General features: G+C 37.9%; 3 protein-coding genes and 1 long non-coding RNA gene across 4 annotated transcripts; 2 read left to right on the top strand and 2 right to left on the bottom strand.

Annotated features, from left to right (window-relative positions):
- Positions 1-130: 130 nt before the first annotated feature.
- Positions 131-17,141, top strand: LOC124642920. Its single transcript, XM_047181678.1, has 11 exons — positions 131-294; positions 386-598; positions 983-1,054; positions 1,450-1,620; positions 3,317-4,466; positions 6,601-6,738; positions 7,021-7,038; positions 7,240-7,352; positions 12,528-12,617; positions 13,116-13,341; positions 16,107-17,141. Exons 1-11 carry the CDS (start codon positions 262-264, stop codon positions 16,805-16,807), a joined length of 2,925 nt encoding a protein of 974 aa, XP_047037634.1. The 5' UTR covers positions 131-261; the 3' UTR covers positions 16,808-17,141.
- LOC124642924 lies at positions 339-15,916 on the bottom strand. Its single transcript, XR_006985833.1, has 3 exons — positions 15,813-15,916; positions 979-1,046; positions 339-581 (listed from the first exon to the last, which is right to left on the bottom strand). It is a non-coding gene; the product is annotated as an uncharacterized LOC124642924 (long non-coding RNA).
- Positions 7,386-9,222, top strand: LOC124642922. Its single transcript, XM_047181680.1, has 2 exons — positions 7,386-7,852; positions 8,028-9,222. The coding sequence occupies exons 1-2, from the start codon at positions 7,725-7,727 to the stop codon at positions 9,184-9,186; spliced, it is 1,287 nt and encodes a 428-aa protein (XP_047037636.1). The 5' UTR covers positions 7,386-7,724; the 3' UTR covers positions 9,187-9,222.
- LOC124642921 lies at positions 9,218-11,725 on the bottom strand. Its single transcript, XM_047181679.1, has 3 exons — positions 11,393-11,725; positions 10,969-11,224; positions 9,218-10,619 (listed from the first exon to the last, which is right to left on the bottom strand). Exons 1-3 carry the CDS (start codon positions 11,582-11,584, stop codon positions 9,364-9,366), a joined length of 1,704 nt encoding a protein of 567 aa, XP_047037635.1. The 5' UTR covers positions 11,585-11,725; the 3' UTR covers positions 9,218-9,363.
- Positions 17,142-17,175: the final 34 nt, after the last annotated feature.

Below are 17,175 nucleotides of genomic sequence, written 5' to 3'. Positions count from 1 at the left end.
CCCGTGTACACATTGGTGATGGCGAGTATTGGCCGCACTTGGGCCAACGTGTACTGGGGCCTTTATATACCGCTTTGAGTGAGATGGATGGCTTTGAGCTATTCTCTGTGAAGTGTTAATACTTGTCATTGTCAAACGACCGAGTTTTCTTCGTTTTCTTTCTTTCGGTCTTCGGTCTTGTGGTTTGTTTCGAGTTCCGTTTGTGTTTAATTAATGGTGTTCGATTAAATTATTGAAAAGAGTACTCGTATTTGAAAAACAATGTTACTCACTATATACAATTTGCCGTCGAGTGTAAGTATACAAAACAAACCTTTCCGTTCAAATCAAAATCAAGGTAAAAAATTAGAGCGTCGATTTTAAAAGCTCCGTTTATTGTCCTCAGACGCGGTACTCCGACGTGAAAAATCTGATAATGGCAAAATGTGGGCCTACGGAGGTGATATTGGATAATTTAGTACCGCACCGTGAGAACGGTTCGAAGAAAGTGACGGTAGGGCTGGCTGAGGAAGAAGATGCAGCCATTCTCTTCAGGAAACTGAATGGGTTGCTGGTTGATGGCAACCAACTGATTGTGGAATCTGTTAAGAAGAAACAGGTATTATTTATTTATTTATTTTCAAATTTTTGTACACACACATAATAAAGAAAGATGACAGGAAAGAAAGAATTATATATGTATTTCAATTATTTATTTTACTAGCCGTTTTCCCGCTGTTTCACCCGCGTCCCGTAGCAACTACTGCTTGTGCAGGGATAAAATATAGTCTATATTACTCAGCAAGAGTATAGCTTTCCAACAGTGAAAGAATTTGTCCAGTTGTTTTTGAGTTTATCCATTACAAACAAAAATACGAATTTTTACTCTGTAATATTAGTATTTAACACCAACAACAAACATCACTTGTTTCTAGTTTTTACTGATTATTTTACAATACAAACACATACAAATTTATGTCTAATAAAATTTATCTTTACACAGACTACCGCCCAAAATGACCTGTATAAGATGACACCATCACAGCTGGCACAGCAAAATATGCATTCTGGAAAGGTAAGAAAAACAAACATTCAATTTTCTATATTTTCTTTCGACATCATCAATTTCAAAATATTTTTTATGAAATAATAATGTTCCCCACTCTACATAATATTGCCTGAAGCACTGGTTATACAGGGTGACCCATCCATAGGCATCCAAAAGAAAAATTTAGAAGCTCTAAGCTATGGGGTATCCAAATCACCCCCATGTATGTTCAGCGATTTTTTGTACTTTAGGAGCTACATCAACATATAGTATAGGAAATACATCAATACCTAGCAATTTCAAGCTATGTAAGCAGAGTAAAATCACCTTCATAGTAATACATCATTCTTTTAGTATTTAATCTACTACACAGCCATCTTTATTTTAAAAACAGAATACAAAATAAAACCTTCATGTAACAGCCAGCACCTCTGATGGCCTTACCGTCCGGACCTCAGCAGCCAGCGTTACAACAACCATATTATCAGCAGACAAAGTACCAGCCTAGCTACCCGCTGGGCTTCTCCAACTCCTCGCAGACTGCACCTGCGGTAACACCTTCACCTTTTGGTGGACTCTACGGCACCACTCAGGTATGTGGTAGTTGTCTGTTCACTGTACTCTTAAATATATATTGTATCTCGTATCATGGTAGACTTTTGTTTAGCACAGTTGAATAACATTGTTGATGTACAATAAGAATGTTGCTGGAAACTATTACTCCACTTTTAAAGCCCCATATTCATGGTTATTCAATTGTCTCATCGAGCGAGAGCATGACAACATGCTGTTATCAACTGTGCAACACAGTGTTGCCAGTTTACCATAAATATGGGGGCTTTCTCAGCTGCAACATGCAGTGTACATGCAACTCAGCAACAGGTTGTCAATTGGTGGTTGCAATTTTAGCAAAACATATTTGGCAGACACTGACATCCAAGCAATCTGTGGCTGAACCATGTGTTGCAATATGTCTGCAATTGCTTGCAATGTTGCTGGCCACTGTGTTGCAGCCATATATTGCACAAAAATGTAAATAAAAGTTTACCATGAACAGTCGGCTTTAGTCTATTAATTCTTAGAGCCCTGCCTCACTAAGACGCCATGGCGACGTCGCCGGTTACGTATCCAAGCAGTTAATATTGAAATGTATGGAACCTAACTCACTTGGCGAGGGTTTGGCAACGTCGCCAAATTGCAAGCGTGGCCACGAGCTATAGTTCCTTACGTGGCTACTGGCTACTCTGGCAGCTTGACGACGTTGCTGCGGTTGCCACTATAATGTACGCGGTAAAGTGCACCTCCCTCACTCAGTCGCCAGTGTGGTCGCCTGTCAGCGTGTGATTTCTTCAGCAACGGCGTAAACGATTGACTGTCGAGACGCCATGGCCACTCGACTTGGCGACCTTTGGATGCCAGAAGTAGCCAGGCCTGCGCCGCTGGCGACGTCGCCATGGCGTCTCAGTGAGGCAGAGCTCTTAGGGCTTTCTTTTGGGAGCCTGAAATTGTAGAGGTCTCTCAAACATGGTTTTGTTAGTGTATATTATACTGAAGTAGTCTATTATGTCCCTGATTTGACAGCCTCGGCCATGGAGACAGTAAGGTCGCCCATTAGGATCTTCATGGTTCGTCAATGTGCTAGTTGGATGTGAAGAAGAATGTTATTAATGGAGTACAAGTTACGATTTAAAAAAAATATCTACTCAATAAGAGTATTTCCCGATTGCTCGACCCTTGCCTAGCTTTAAGTAAGTTTAACCATGCCTGTCATATCACTGAAATATGTCATATGACAAATCTTGTCTCGACAGCTATAGATTGAGTTGTTTAAGTGTGAAAGGAAATCCAAGTACAGTCTGTGCCGACCTTTTGGGCCTATTAAGGCATCGGGGATCACAGAGTCAGGTTGCATAGTTGTCTACAAAAACAACGGAAGAGTTTAAACGCATTATTCTTCTTTTGGGGCTGCAACAGGATATAAACATTTTTTTGGATGAAATCTCGCAAACGCTCTAAATGATTAGCACTGACTGTACTTGACAATCTTGTTTCGAAAATGGGCTTTAATTGTCTTGATTAAAGCTCTTTCGAACTCACTCAAATAGTTATCTTGGATCGAGGAGTCACATTCTACGGTAATTTACCTTAAAATGTGATTTCAAAGATGTAAAACATGCTGAACTATTGACCATATTCAATAGCTCAATGACTTGTCCTTTTATGCATTTTTCTGATATGGCATTTTACATGCATCTACATGTTATAACTATTATCAAAATTCTTTCACAGAATACAAACTATGGCTATCCACAACAGCTGTATCAACAAAATCAGCAGCAGAGTCAGTCTATCAGCGGCTTTGATCAAAGGGCGCCACTTGGATTTAGTAACCAAGGAAGCACCCCTAGTGTCTGGTCAAAACAAAACGATTGGAATCTTGCTAGCAACGCGTCTGGTGGGAACCAAAATTCCCAACAGGCCAGAAGTGGGGCTACAACTACTACGAGGTGGGGCAGTCCTGACGATAGGAGGCCTGCGCGTCACGACCCTCCTCGTGATCACGGACGCGACAGGTCCAGACGTAGCGGACGTGACGAGCCTCGTGACAGACGTGACGAACCCCGCCGTGATTTTCGGAGAGATGGTCCATCGCACGATCGCGGTCGGGACGCACAGCGCGAGAACAGGCGCGGTGCATCCTTCCGCGACCGTAACCGGGACGCGAGTGCGCGGGACCGCGGCCGCGACCACCCGCGCGGTGCCCCCGCCCGCGACCCGCCCCGCAATCGCCCCCGAGACGAACCTTCCAGAAGACCCGAGCCCGGTCGAGGTCCGAAACGTCAATACAGTCCACCACGCCCCCAGCAAAGTGGACGTGTCACGAGAGCCACCGCTCGGCAGCAACCTGCTTCACAACAACCGTCACCATGGATGAAACCGCAGCCTAACAAAACGAACGCTCAACCTGATTATATGCCGCCTTCAAAACGTCCGAAACCTGGCCTCGGCTACGTCAAGCCGTTCGATAATCAGAAAGCAGATTTTCAAAATAAAAATAACGTGGGCATCGTGCCTCCAAAACCACAGGTAGCTTTTCAAGCTGCAATTCCGGCTTCGACTAAGAAGTATCCTAAGAATGCTCCGGCGAGGTTGGAGCTCCGGTCGGCCACGTGGCGCAACCAGCTCACGTCGTTCTTTGCGAAGCAGATCTTGAGCAACCCGCCTCACAAGACCGACCTGGACGAAACACTATTGCTGTCGGGGTTAAAGCGTGCCATCCGCCAACGCATGGAAACGCTGTTCGGCAAAGATTTAAAGATCACTTGCGACGAGATGACAACGATATACAAACAGAAATACGATGACGCAGAAGTATTCCAAGAAGTTGTCGACCACATCACGAATCATGGGTTCTATGTAGTAGACAGCCCAGATAAAGGTAACTTTAGTATGTTTTTGTGTATTTTTCAAGCGTATCGGACTGCATGTTGATATGTGGTGCTTTACAAGTCATATTTTCTCGCTTTCAATCAAGAGAAAGTTTGAAAATATTTTATTTAGGTGTTAGAATTTTCTATTATAATGCAGAACGATTTATGTGCTGATTTATCTCGTAAGATTCAACCCGGAATAGTTTCTCAGACTGCGATGCTGAGAAATGTGTCGGGATTTGGTATTCTAGTCCCACAATCCTGATCAGTAATAGCTTCGGTGTTCCAAACTTCATAATTTTTGGGTTGTAACATTTTCACGACTTTTTTTATTTGGACTTTTCGTTGTTGTATACTTTTCTTACTTTTCCGTTCTTACTTTCTCGTCTAAGAAACGAAAAAGACATCATTAGAAAAGTTTGAAATCGCCAATCTCCAGCCTCGAGCCGCCTTGGTACTAAAATTCATTGTCGAGAAGAAAATAATGTTTTCTCCGTAGAGACAATAAAAAGGCCTCGCAATTCTTCCCTGACGCATTCCACGCATTCTATTCTAAGAACCTTTGATAAGTATTCAGTCTGCCTGTTAAGTCAACTCCATATGGAAATACTTGGGAGTTAATAATATTAGTGCACTATCTGATTAAGACGCTATGGGGATGACCAGCATCAGCCCTGGCTACTTCTAACATCCCCGAATGTCGCCAAATGAAATCGCAATAGCCACGCATCTAAGTTGGCGACGTTGCCAAATCGTCATTACTGGACTATTTGGATACATAGCCGGCGATGTTAGCATAGGGTGCTGATGAGGCAGAGCTCTTAACGTCTTGTTTTATATCTTCGACATATGGAGGTCGGACAAGCAGTCGCTCCATGGGACTGGAAGTAGCAATATATCTAGTTGGGAAGCCTAGACAGATGATTAAACGGTTGTAGATTTATTGGTTAGAATGGAAAATTCCATTCCACGTTTGTACAACCGTTCGTCTTCTGTTTTGCTACTCTTCCCTTCACAAGCCTCTTCGATAGTTTTGCCGGCATCTTTGAAGGTTTTGAATGATGATGCAAGACTTAGCCTGTTAAATAATACAGGTCTAATATAAGCCAGATACATACCCGTACGGGTTGGTCAGACCTGCCTAGAGGAGCGTGCAGAAAAATGCAGGCAACTCCGTCTGCTGTCACTAAGCAGCTTTTCTTGCTAGGCTCATTTTCTGACGAATCCTCACGAGTTTCTTCTTTTGGCTGAGGACTTTGTATTTGGAAACAAAAATACTTTCACTGTTTCAAATCTTGGACCTTAGGTTTCATCATCTTCGAAGAAGTGGTGTGGAACTCGATGTCCAAAAAACTTCAAACAGGAATATCCTATAAACTGGATGTTTTGAATGCGTGGATTGTCTGGCATAGAAATGAAAATACCTAAGATTAAATTCAGGCCGGAATATAAGCACAAAAATCTGCATAAAAAAATAATAGAAATGTAATCTGCACTGAACCCATTAGTGTCAGCGGGGCCCAACAGGGCCAAGGTCTGCCGGGGCTGCGGGATTGTTCGAAAGAGTAACCGCGGCCCTGGTACATAAAAGGCCTACGACGGAACATGACGGTTTTTAGTCAGTAAGAGTCTGACACTCCCTCACCACTGCTAATCCACAGCGGGAGGGGTCATATGATGATTTTTGTCGTCGTTAAAAAAAAGCTACTAGTGTCTGGATATATCGCCCCATGTAGTAATGCTACATGCTTTTATATAATTATGAAACATCATTAAACTCCAAAGAGGTATTACTGAAAAAATTGCTCGTTAATTTAAGTACCTTGTAATAAAGTGTGGGTGCTTTCAGCAAATCACTGACAAAAGAGAATATGGATTGTTTCAGTATCTACGAAATTACATAGGTAATTTGGGGGTCTGTTTTATCGTTAAAGCTGTGTGTTAAACGCAAAAAAATCATCTGTTACATGTTGAATATCAATTAAGGGTTCAAATAACTTCTGGCAATATTTTATTTTCAATACAAGATCAATCTGCCTTTGTATTCCTAAATATTTACATATCTATTCACTTAAAAGTTCAACACTATCATTAATGTCAAAGAAATTTTAAATTTAATAATTCTACTTTGTTATTTTACAGCTAAGCCATTTTCGAAACTCCTTCCTACAACCGACAAGCCCGCGCCACAGATGAAAAAGGAAGAGGTTCAACAACCAGTAAAAACTGAACTGAAAACTGAAGAAACTGTGAAAATATTACCTTCGTATCCACAAGGAGGTTTGTTGATCATTTTCAGCTTTAATTTTATTTGTTTATTAACCCACCAACAGCATTACAAACGAAAAATATATAAAAGTTTAAAAAACTAAAAACACGCTTAATTGCAGAATAATTCGGACATTTAGTTTGATCAAAGAAAGCGTGGAGCGTTATGTAATCTTTACTCTTTTTGGACAAAACGCTTCACGCTTTCTTTTTAAACGACTTCTACTCCATTGAAATTGTTATACTATGTTTCATTAATTTAACAAATAAAATATCATTTGTTTTTCTTTTCAGACAAGCGGCAAAATAAGGGTGAGTTTTCTGAATTCTTTAGTATTTCAGAGTCATTATCGTTACACAATTTAAACTTCGTACAGACTGACCACACTTTAAACTGGTGTTGCCAGTACACAAAATATCAAAAGTGGACAGGGGAAAATTTCAATTGGGCATTTAATTTCCCATTTTATTGATAATTAACTAGGTATTTTAATAAGGTATTTTAAATTACAGTTCATAAGAGGAATACACTGGAAATGTTCATGAATGAACAAATTATTCTGTCGCGACTGGATGAGGCCACATTAAACGCCTTGAATACAGAGATGGATGAATTATGTGCACTGGTATGTTGGAATATCATCCTTTTTTTTAATGGGCAAGACGACAGTAAGACGGAATCATTAAAATATTGTGTTTAACTGATAAAATATTGTGTATGTATGGTGGAAAATGTCTCCATTTTAAGATTTAAGACGAGATTATTATTTTATTTGAGAAAATAAAATGACAAAATACTGCCATCCGCCATGATTTTTAAAACGCCAATCACAGAGTGTTACGTCAGCCCTTAGTAAATACTGTCACTGTCACCGAATTTATTTCGAGTTTCGACTATCTCTTGAGTTTTATCAGTGTTTAAATTGACTAAAAGTAGTGTCATAAGATCTATATCGGTCTTTTGCTTACTTACTTAAATTTGCTTTACTAATTAAGCCATGGAACAAGGATTTACTAAGGCAAACAGTTCTAATTTGCCTCGAGTGGATTTGTTAATGTTGGGAGAGTTCCTGGCGTCAAACAAAGATTTCTGTTCAGCAGAATTCAGAAACGTGAAAACTGCAGCGTAAGTACTATTATTACTGTATGAATTTTTTATAAATTTAGAAGATATTTTGTAAAATATCACTTGATATATTAAGTATTTGAGGTTATGTTTTCGTTATGAGAATATGTTTTGTGTATGTAATCTACGATTAAGTATGTAACTCTATATTTACACACCTATTTTTTTGTTATAGGTCTTCCAGGCCGTCGTACGGTGATGATGCCATAAGTTATGTCCAGTTAAAACGCGATGGCAATCTGTGCGTGGTGAAGTCAAAAATCTGTCCAGAACACAAGGTCCATGGAAAGTTATATGGAGTAACATTAGTAGTTGACGAAGTCAATGAGACAGTTGTTTCGGTGGATTGCCACGACTGTGTTGCATCACAAGGAGGCTGCAAACATGCCGTGGCTTTTCTTATGTGGGTGCATCGCAGGAGTGAAGAACCATCTGTTACATCAGTTGAATGCTACTGGATGAAATCCAAGCTATCAAAAGTTGGAACTACCATAAAATACATGACAGCAAAAGATTTATCTGATGCTAAGCCTAGCTTGCCATCAAATAGTGTAGTATTAGACAAGTTTATCGAGGAAGGGAGGAAAAGGCAACTTCACAATTGTGAATTGATCAAATTTCAGGAAGATTATGTGCCTGATAAAGTGATTACATTCTCCATGCACAAACTAATATTAAAATATAAGGAAAAATCCTGTGACATATTCTTGGAAAAGCTTGTATTAACCGATGCAGATGTTAAACTTATTGAAGAAAAAACAAGACAACAAAATAAAAGTAGTGTTTGGTATGAACTAAGGTATGGTAGGATTACTGCTTCACGAGCATATGAATTCACCAGATGTAATACCAATGATGGAACCTTGATTGCTCAGATAATGGGTGGAAGAATCCCAGACACACATGCAATGAAACGTGGCAGAATGTTGGAGGATGAAGTCAGGGAAACAGTTTCATCTAAACTCAGAAAAACAATAAATAAATGTGGCCTGTTCATCAGCAAAAAATATCCCATGATAGCTGGATCACCAGATGGGGTCTGTGACGAGAGTATAATAGAAATTAAATGTCCGATAAGTACTAAGACTCTCAAAAATTATGTTAATAATGGGAAACCAACCAAAAAATATTATGCACAGATGCAGTTGCAAATGTATTTGTCTGGTCGTCAACAAGGCTACTTCTGTGTTGCAGATTGCAATTATAACATAAATAAAAATGTAAATATAATTTGTGTGCAATATGATGACAAATATGTTTCAGAATTTGTTTTAGCCTTAGTCCATTCATGGAAGCATAATGTGTACCCACTATTGTACCAAAGTGTTGTTTAGTTAGTCATAATATGTAAATAAAACAAACAAAGTTAATTAGTGCTTTTATTTTTTCCTATTTAATTATGATCATACAAAAAGAGGTTAAATAATCATAGGTTCTAATTTGGGAGGTGATGGGTCCTGCACTGACGTCCCGCTAGGGGTGTTATCACTCTTAATGGTTATAATCATAGGTTACTTAACTAAAGAATCCTGCAAATTTATTAACCCACAGGCGATAGTTATAATGTCATCCAGAACTTTAACAAGACTGTAATTTACACATGCATGTGGTTTCAATATGCGAAATTCTCTTAAGCGACGAATCACTCTCTCCACATGTATTCTTAAACTGGCAATTTGTTTAGTTTCCCTCACCTCAGTTTTTGAGAGTTTAGCCCCTGTTAGAACACTAGGAGGTCGCATTAATTTTACACCATGTTTCAATAAATATGTTTCAACATGCTTAAACCCTCTATCAGCCATTACACACATGCCTGGTTCCAAACATTTAAAAAAATCACATGTTTCCACTAGACATGTGTCTGTTACTCTTCCTCCATACCCAGGTGATATGTAATTCACCAGACCATTTGGGGTGCATGACACAAGATATTTGATAGTGTTTGCTTTTTTATATTCCGACCAGGAGAGACATTGATTTAAAGCTTTTGATGGCTTTTGTATTTCTATCTCTAAACAGTCGATGATACAACTTACTTGATTATATTTATGCCTAAATGCCATTGGTAAATTATTTTTTATTTTAAATTTATCTAATTTTACCAAGAAAGGACGCATTACACTAGCCAACAAAGGAATATTTTTAAAAAATATCTTACTAGCATAACCTGGTGTTAGGGAAAAATCATCTGCAAGCTCTTTGAATGAGTTATTTAGCCTAATCTTTTTCAAACACATGAGTAAATGAACTGGAGGAATGTTTGTATTTTTTTCAATTAAATCTATTAAATAATAACAGTCTTTAGGTACACCAATATAAAGCCGGGGATGTCTGTTAATTTTAAGTATTGTGCATTGCAGCATTTGAGTTGACTCTTTTTGTTTATCATCTTGTTTCAACTCACTGCAATCTGAACATGATTTTGTTTGAACAGATATAGTTGGTGATGATTCTCCATGAGTAATGGAGGGTGTGTACGAAATATCACTATCAGAGCGGTTTTCAGAGACAAACATTTTTCTTGAACATTTATTTATGTTTGATGTGCTTGCAGTTGGTTTGATTAGAAAAGTGTATCTTGTTATCTTAAATGGCGATGTAGAGACAGATTGGCGATCCGGTTTCAATGGCGATGTCATCTGGTTTACAAAATTAACTTGAGTTTGAACGGCTTTGCTCCTGAATTTGTGTGTGATGTAAACTTGGATGGATTTATTTGCAGACTTATTTTTCTCTTGTGTAATACTTTCTGTATTTCCATGCACAGCTGAAAAGCAAACACATAAATTAATATTTATTGTAACTTATAATTATAATCCCATAATTAAAACTCAAAGAAATTATGTATTTGATTTTAAAGGTGTTCCATAATGAGATACACATATATAATGAGATATTAGTACACACATTTAGTACCTCACACATAAAGTATTAGTACCCATATTGTTTATTATAATTAAAAATTAGGTACTACTATTAACATGCGATACAATTTACATAAACAGAATATAAACTTTAATGATTTACATTTTATACAGGTTTTTTACTTCTAGTTCTTTTAGTTGTTGTTATGCTTATACATTACAAAGAACCATACATTCAAAATTGATTGGTACCTGAACTTGATGATGTCTCTCCAAACACTATAGCTTTATTTACAATACTTTTATCTTCCAGATCTTTTATAGAATCTTGAATTAATTCCTGTCTTTGCTTTTTTACAGTATATGGTCGTTCGGTCATATCAGATGCTCGTTTTCTCCTATCTGCTTGGCATTCAAATTTAGTGGGTATACACCCTGGTTTCATTCGAATTTTCGACACAGAACCCATTATGTGATATTCCATATAATTATCCATATCATGTGGCAACTGGAAAATGAATAAAGTAATCAATAATCAATCGTGAATAAAAAGTCGATAAACAAGCTCTATACATTTCGAGGTTAGATTTACTACCGAATACCTTGTAATTAATGTTTAGTTTGTAAAACAATGTCGCAGAATATTATGAATATAAGGAATAACGTTAAAACTTACGTCAAAATGATCTTCGCAGAAATAAATAGATGTATCAAGACGAACAGCTTTAGGATCTCGCCGTGCAAGAGTTAGCCACTTATATCGCATCGTTTTATCGTTTGGCACGTAAATAAACACTTTGTTAGGGGTTTTTATTGACGTATTAGTGCACTGCGGGACCGCACACCACTTATATCCTTTAGAATTCATATTAAAATAATATTTAATATGTTTTATTTGTTACTCGACTCTAATGTTTACAAGTTTGCTAAGGATTGACGTCACAGCAAATGTCAACGTCGGTGACTGCGTTTTGGCGCGAATAAATTAACATTTCATTAAAATTTATTTTTTTTCAATAATTATTTAATAAATTACAGAAATATTATATTTTTTAGAAATAGTAGATAGTTAAGAATATTTTAAAACACATTTTCAAAAATTGTCGTCTTGCCCATTATACCTTAGCGATCGCTATTTATATTAGAAGGTGGAATGTTAGTTTTATTTATTTATGGCACACCAACGACTTATTCACTAATGCTTGAATCTAGAGGGGTTTTCAAGACATAACCTCAGTCACTACTGGCCCGGTTTTAGCGATTCTTTCATATTTAGATTTTTAGTTGTTGAGGTATTGAGAAAGGCAGAAAAATGGTTTTTGATATCTTGAAGTTTCACACTAAATGTATTTAGAACTTTATTTTAATACTAGCATTTCCCGTGTCGGTTCCAACCGCGCCCTATGCAAGTTTTTCTTGAAACCTGATAAAAAGTAGCTGCCCTTCCTCAATTTATAGTCTATCTGTGTTCCATATTAAATTTAGATTGGTTCATTAGTTTTGGCAAGAATGCATAACAGAAAGACAGGAGTTAAAATATTACAGCCTTACTTATAAACGTGAATTAAATAATAAGTAATACTTAAGGGGTGTTTAAGAAAAAATCTTACTTATAAACGTTGCTTAAGCATGTCTTAACTAATAAACCCAAATATTTAATCACTACTTAAGGCATTAAGTAGTAATTAGTTAAATTGATGCTTAGAAGATGATTAGATGATTTTTATAAGTAAGGCTGTATGTGTGGACAGGTCAGCTATTTGTCTCGAACATAGCGTAAGTAGTACTAAACGAAGTTGTCTCTATTTCAGATACCAGAGGAGTTAAGTGAGGTACCCCCGCCCGCACACCAGACGTACCACGATGTCGCTAAAACTGCTGTTGTTGATGATCTCAAGAGGGTAATCTATACTAATATTATAAAGCTGAAGAGTTTGTTTGTTTGTTTGTTTGAACGCGCTAATCTCAGGAACTACTGGTCCGATTTGAAAATTTCTTTCAGTGTTAGATAGCCTATTTATCGAGGAAGGCTATAGGCTACTTTTTATCCCGGTACGGGAAGTAGTTCCCACGGGATGCGGGTGAATACGCTGGCAGAAGCTAGTCTATACTAATATTATAAAGCCGAAGAGTTTGTTTGTTTGTTTGAACGCGCCAATCTCACGAACTACTGGTCCGATTTGAAAAATTCTTTCAGTCTTAGATAGCCCATTTATCGAGGAAGGCTATAGGCTTTTTATCCGGGTTCGTGCAGAGGTTCCCACGGGATGCGGGTGAAACCGCTGGCAGAAGCTAGTATATTAATATATGTACTAGCAATACAATTCTTGGTGGTTTCACCGCCACCTGTGGGTTAGAGAGTGCTGGATATTATGTAATCATGTAAAATTTTATTCTAGATCCTTAAACTGAACTTCGCGAGGCGCAAATTGAACGAAGGTCCAATCCTATTGCGCATTTTCAACGCGCCCAAAGTTATAACCAGGAGTAAGTTGGCGCCAGTCCTTGCTGAGCTTGGCATCACCAGCCTTAGAAAGTCGCCGAAAAACAAACCCATGTATATTGGGTCTTGTGAAACTTATGAGGTACATGACAAACTGTGCGCCATGGATCATATTATTGTTGGTAAGTTAAAAAAATAAACGTACTTCTAATAATATACCTAAAACCTTCTCCTAAGAGTCAGACAGACCGGCTCCGAGAGGAGAGCAAATTCTTAACACGTTGAAAATGGAGTACTTAGTGTTTGTAGTAAGGTTTATTTTTGCATGTGCACTGCTTTTGTCAAAAGTGTATACAAGCTGTTGTTTTGCATCCGTGCCATAGTCAAGGAGGTTAAAATTAAATACGTAAATGATCTATTTGAATTACGGTAGGTGGGAAAAAGCTAATATGCGCTGCTTTTTTTGATGTTGTAATTTCATGGGATTTCAGAATTTAGCCCACGGTTAAACACAAATCATAACAGAATTGCCCCGCGGCCACAGTGTGTGCGTGATGGCAGCTATGTGTGCGTAGACAGAGAAAGCTAATGTCTACGTGTGTGCGTGAGTGTCGATGTGTGAGTGCGAGTGATACGCGATAGCAATCATTTTACCTAATGTTTCGAAAATCACCTTCATTATTGTCATTAACTTCGCTTTACTTTACTTACTAATTTTTGAGCATAAATGGAACACAGATATCTTATTAACTACAGTAATAAGCAATACTAGTGCGCGAAAGAAAGTTCACTGACATGTTAACAGCTGATTGATAAAATGTTCGTTTTGCTTGATCTTTCAGCATAAAGTTTTCGCAGTGATTTAGTTTTTATTTTTGAATTAAATTGGTTAATAATTAGAAATTTTGCTTCCTTCTTAACGGTCTTAGGACCTTGGAACACCGAAATCTTACTAATGACAGTAATACTAGTACGCTAAAGGAAAGTTCACTGACCTGTTAACAGCTGATTGATAACATGTTCGGTTTGCTTTAACATTCAGCATAAAGATTTCGTAGTAATTTTGTTTTTACTTTTCGATTAAATTGGTGAAAGATGTGTTAGTTAAGTGTAGGTACGAGGTGATTCTTTCGGCTCGTAGGTATTATGGCGTAGTTAAGAAATCAACTTATTTACACTAATAAAATTGATGAAGCTGACTACGTATTTACAAAATGTACAAATAAATAAATTACCTAGTTTAGTTACCCGAAGGTACTGTTCAAAGCTGTCACCTTCACACTCTTGGCACAATCGAGCACGACGACGTAGCTGGTTACCCTTCAGCTAACATATCACTATCACATTCGTTTTTAATGTGTCGAAAGCACTAAGTTAACGATCCTAGCACGTTAGTCTGTCACATGACCAGCATGACCCTCCGTGATGAGGGTTCCCGGTCGGGAAACATTTCCCGGAACATAGGTATGTATGGCTGTTAGTACACTGTTGTCACTGATGGCATACAGGCGGACCATCTCCACCAACTCGTGTTCGTGTAGTTTTCCGTCATCTCGCACTTTCTACCTACACGACGCGAAATTCAAAGCGCATGTACGCAGCGGCGGCGGTGACATCAAACATACTGCTCGCCGTCGGCGCCTGTTTGTTCCGGCTTCAAGGGCACGCGGGGGCGACGAGGCGAGTGTGTGGGAGTACTCGCACTGTGATTGGGTGAATTTGGGTAGGCTGGATGATCTACGATTTTTATTGAATGAACGTTGCGTAGGCTTTGTGCATGTATCGTTTGCGTTTGTGTGAGTGCGCAGCGCGGTAGTAAGGCTAGTAACACACGCGCCGAATTAAAATACGGCTGGGTTACACTGACGGATATACGTAAATAAGAAAAAAAATGAAAAAATTACCTACCCATTTTTTTGTTGATTTGGGTCGAGAATCATTAGCATATTTACGTCCTTGACTATGGCACGGATGCAAATCAACAGCTTGTAGAAAGAAAAATGCGCGCCGATGCTCTCGAGCCGGTCTGTGTGAACGGTCCCGCATCCTCCGAGCCTTTTCCCCAACTATGTTGGGGTCGGTTTCCAGACTAACCGGATGTAGCTGAGTACCAGTGCTTTACAAGGAGCGACTGCCCTATCTGACCCCCTCAACCCAGTTACCTGAGCAACCCAATACACCTTGGTTAGACTAGTATCAGAATTCTGGCTGTAAGGACCTGTAAGGACTGCCAAGGATGTTCAATGACAGCCGTGAGAACGGACCCTAAGCCTAACAAATACTACGCTGAAAACTGCGTGAAAATAATTAACTAGGTATTTTAATACCTAGTTAATTATTCATTTAAGTTAGACGACCTCTGTGGCGCAAAGGTCACCAAGCCGGACTGCCGAATCTGAGGTCCCGGGTTCGATTCCCGGTTCGATCGACATTTGTGTGATGAGCATGCTTGTTGGTCGTGGTCTGGGTGTTATAAATATGTATATATGTAGCTATATGTAGTTTATCAGTTGTGTTAGCACCCATAACACAAGTTAATTAATAACTTAGCGTGGGGCTAACCGACCGTGTGTGAAAAGGTGCCCCGACATTATTTATTAAAAAAAAAAAAATTTATTTATTTATTTAATTGAGCACTAACATGCATACATACCCTCTTTTTTAAGTTGGGTAGTGAAGTTTAAGTTCAGGTGCAGTCTGACTTTCGTCAGCCATTATCTCCTTTGCTTAAACCCTTTTCCTGTAAAATTAGGCAAATAATTTTATTTTTTTATTTTATTTTATTTATTTTATAATCTTATTTTTTTATTTTATTTTATTTATAATAAGGGTTATCCCTGTGTAACTCCAGCCTTATATTCGAAAAGTTTAAATCAATTTTGGTTAATCTACTTCTGCCCATCATATAATGACTATCAAAAGCGCAATTATTTTTATCTAATTTCAGAGGGTTCAACAGTAACATTTAAGCCGCTCCAATTAACTGGTAACCAACGTAAAATCCAAAAAGAAATGCAGAAGGCGGAACGAAATAAATTTCAAGATGTTGGAGAAAATGAAGAACTTAATGAAGGTGATGATATCGAAGGCGCTGGAGAAGGTGATGAGAATTGTGAAGAAGAAACACAGCAGAATATTGATGAAGAAACAAGTAATGTTAATCAAGGAAATGACACTACAAATGCAGATGATGAGACTTACGAAAATGGTGACTTAGAAGCCAATGAATCACAGGAAAATGAAAATAATGATACTGGAAATAAGGAAACTGAAACTAATGCCAGCACACAAGAAGATCAAGTAACGAGTAATATTGAAAGCACAGATGGAAACAACGAGACCATTGTTACACAAGAAAACACTGCTAAACTTGATACTTTACCAACATATATGCAACCTACAGAAAATACAGGTCAGATCAATGAATTACCTCCCGTAGAAAATGAAGATTTTACGGCGGACGTAGATATTGATGCAGACTCTGAAAATGTTGGCCAAGGCTCCTTCAAAATTGATGCAGAAGGTGACATGGAAGACAAGGAACTGTCAGATTTAAACGCTGAAGATTTAGAAGATTTTAAAGCGAAAATCAATTATGAAGAAATTGATATGGCTGATTTGAATGAAGACGATTTGGAAGATTGGTGAAATGTATACTTAAGATAATGAAATGTATACGTATTGTATATTTTTGTAAAAGATCAACTGTCATTCGTTTTTTCTTTAATTTGCTGTTTTAACTTTATGTTACTGAGAAATCAAATACTGTTTATTTTTTTTGCTGTTGCATGACATAATTTTCCAACTGGAATCGATTCAGTATTAAATGAAACATTCAAAAGCATGTAAATGTAAAATATTCTTGTCAATTTCATAAATTGTTGATTGATGAATTATAAGTTGGAATGATGAATTGTAGGTATGATTGATAAGTTCTTAGTATTTAAGTTGTTAATGTGGTAATAAATGCAGTAGTATCTGATTATTTGTTTTTTTTCGCATTACCTGGCATACAA

Source organism: Helicoverpa zea, chromosome 26 (assembly GCF_022581195.2).
Source record: "Helicoverpa zea isolate HzStark_Cry1AcR chromosome 26, ilHelZeax1.1, whole genome shotgun sequence".
Lineage (NCBI taxonomy): Eukaryota > Metazoa > Arthropoda > Insecta > Lepidoptera > Noctuidae > Helicoverpa > Helicoverpa zea.
This window is presented reverse-complemented; position numbering and strand designations above follow the sequence as displayed.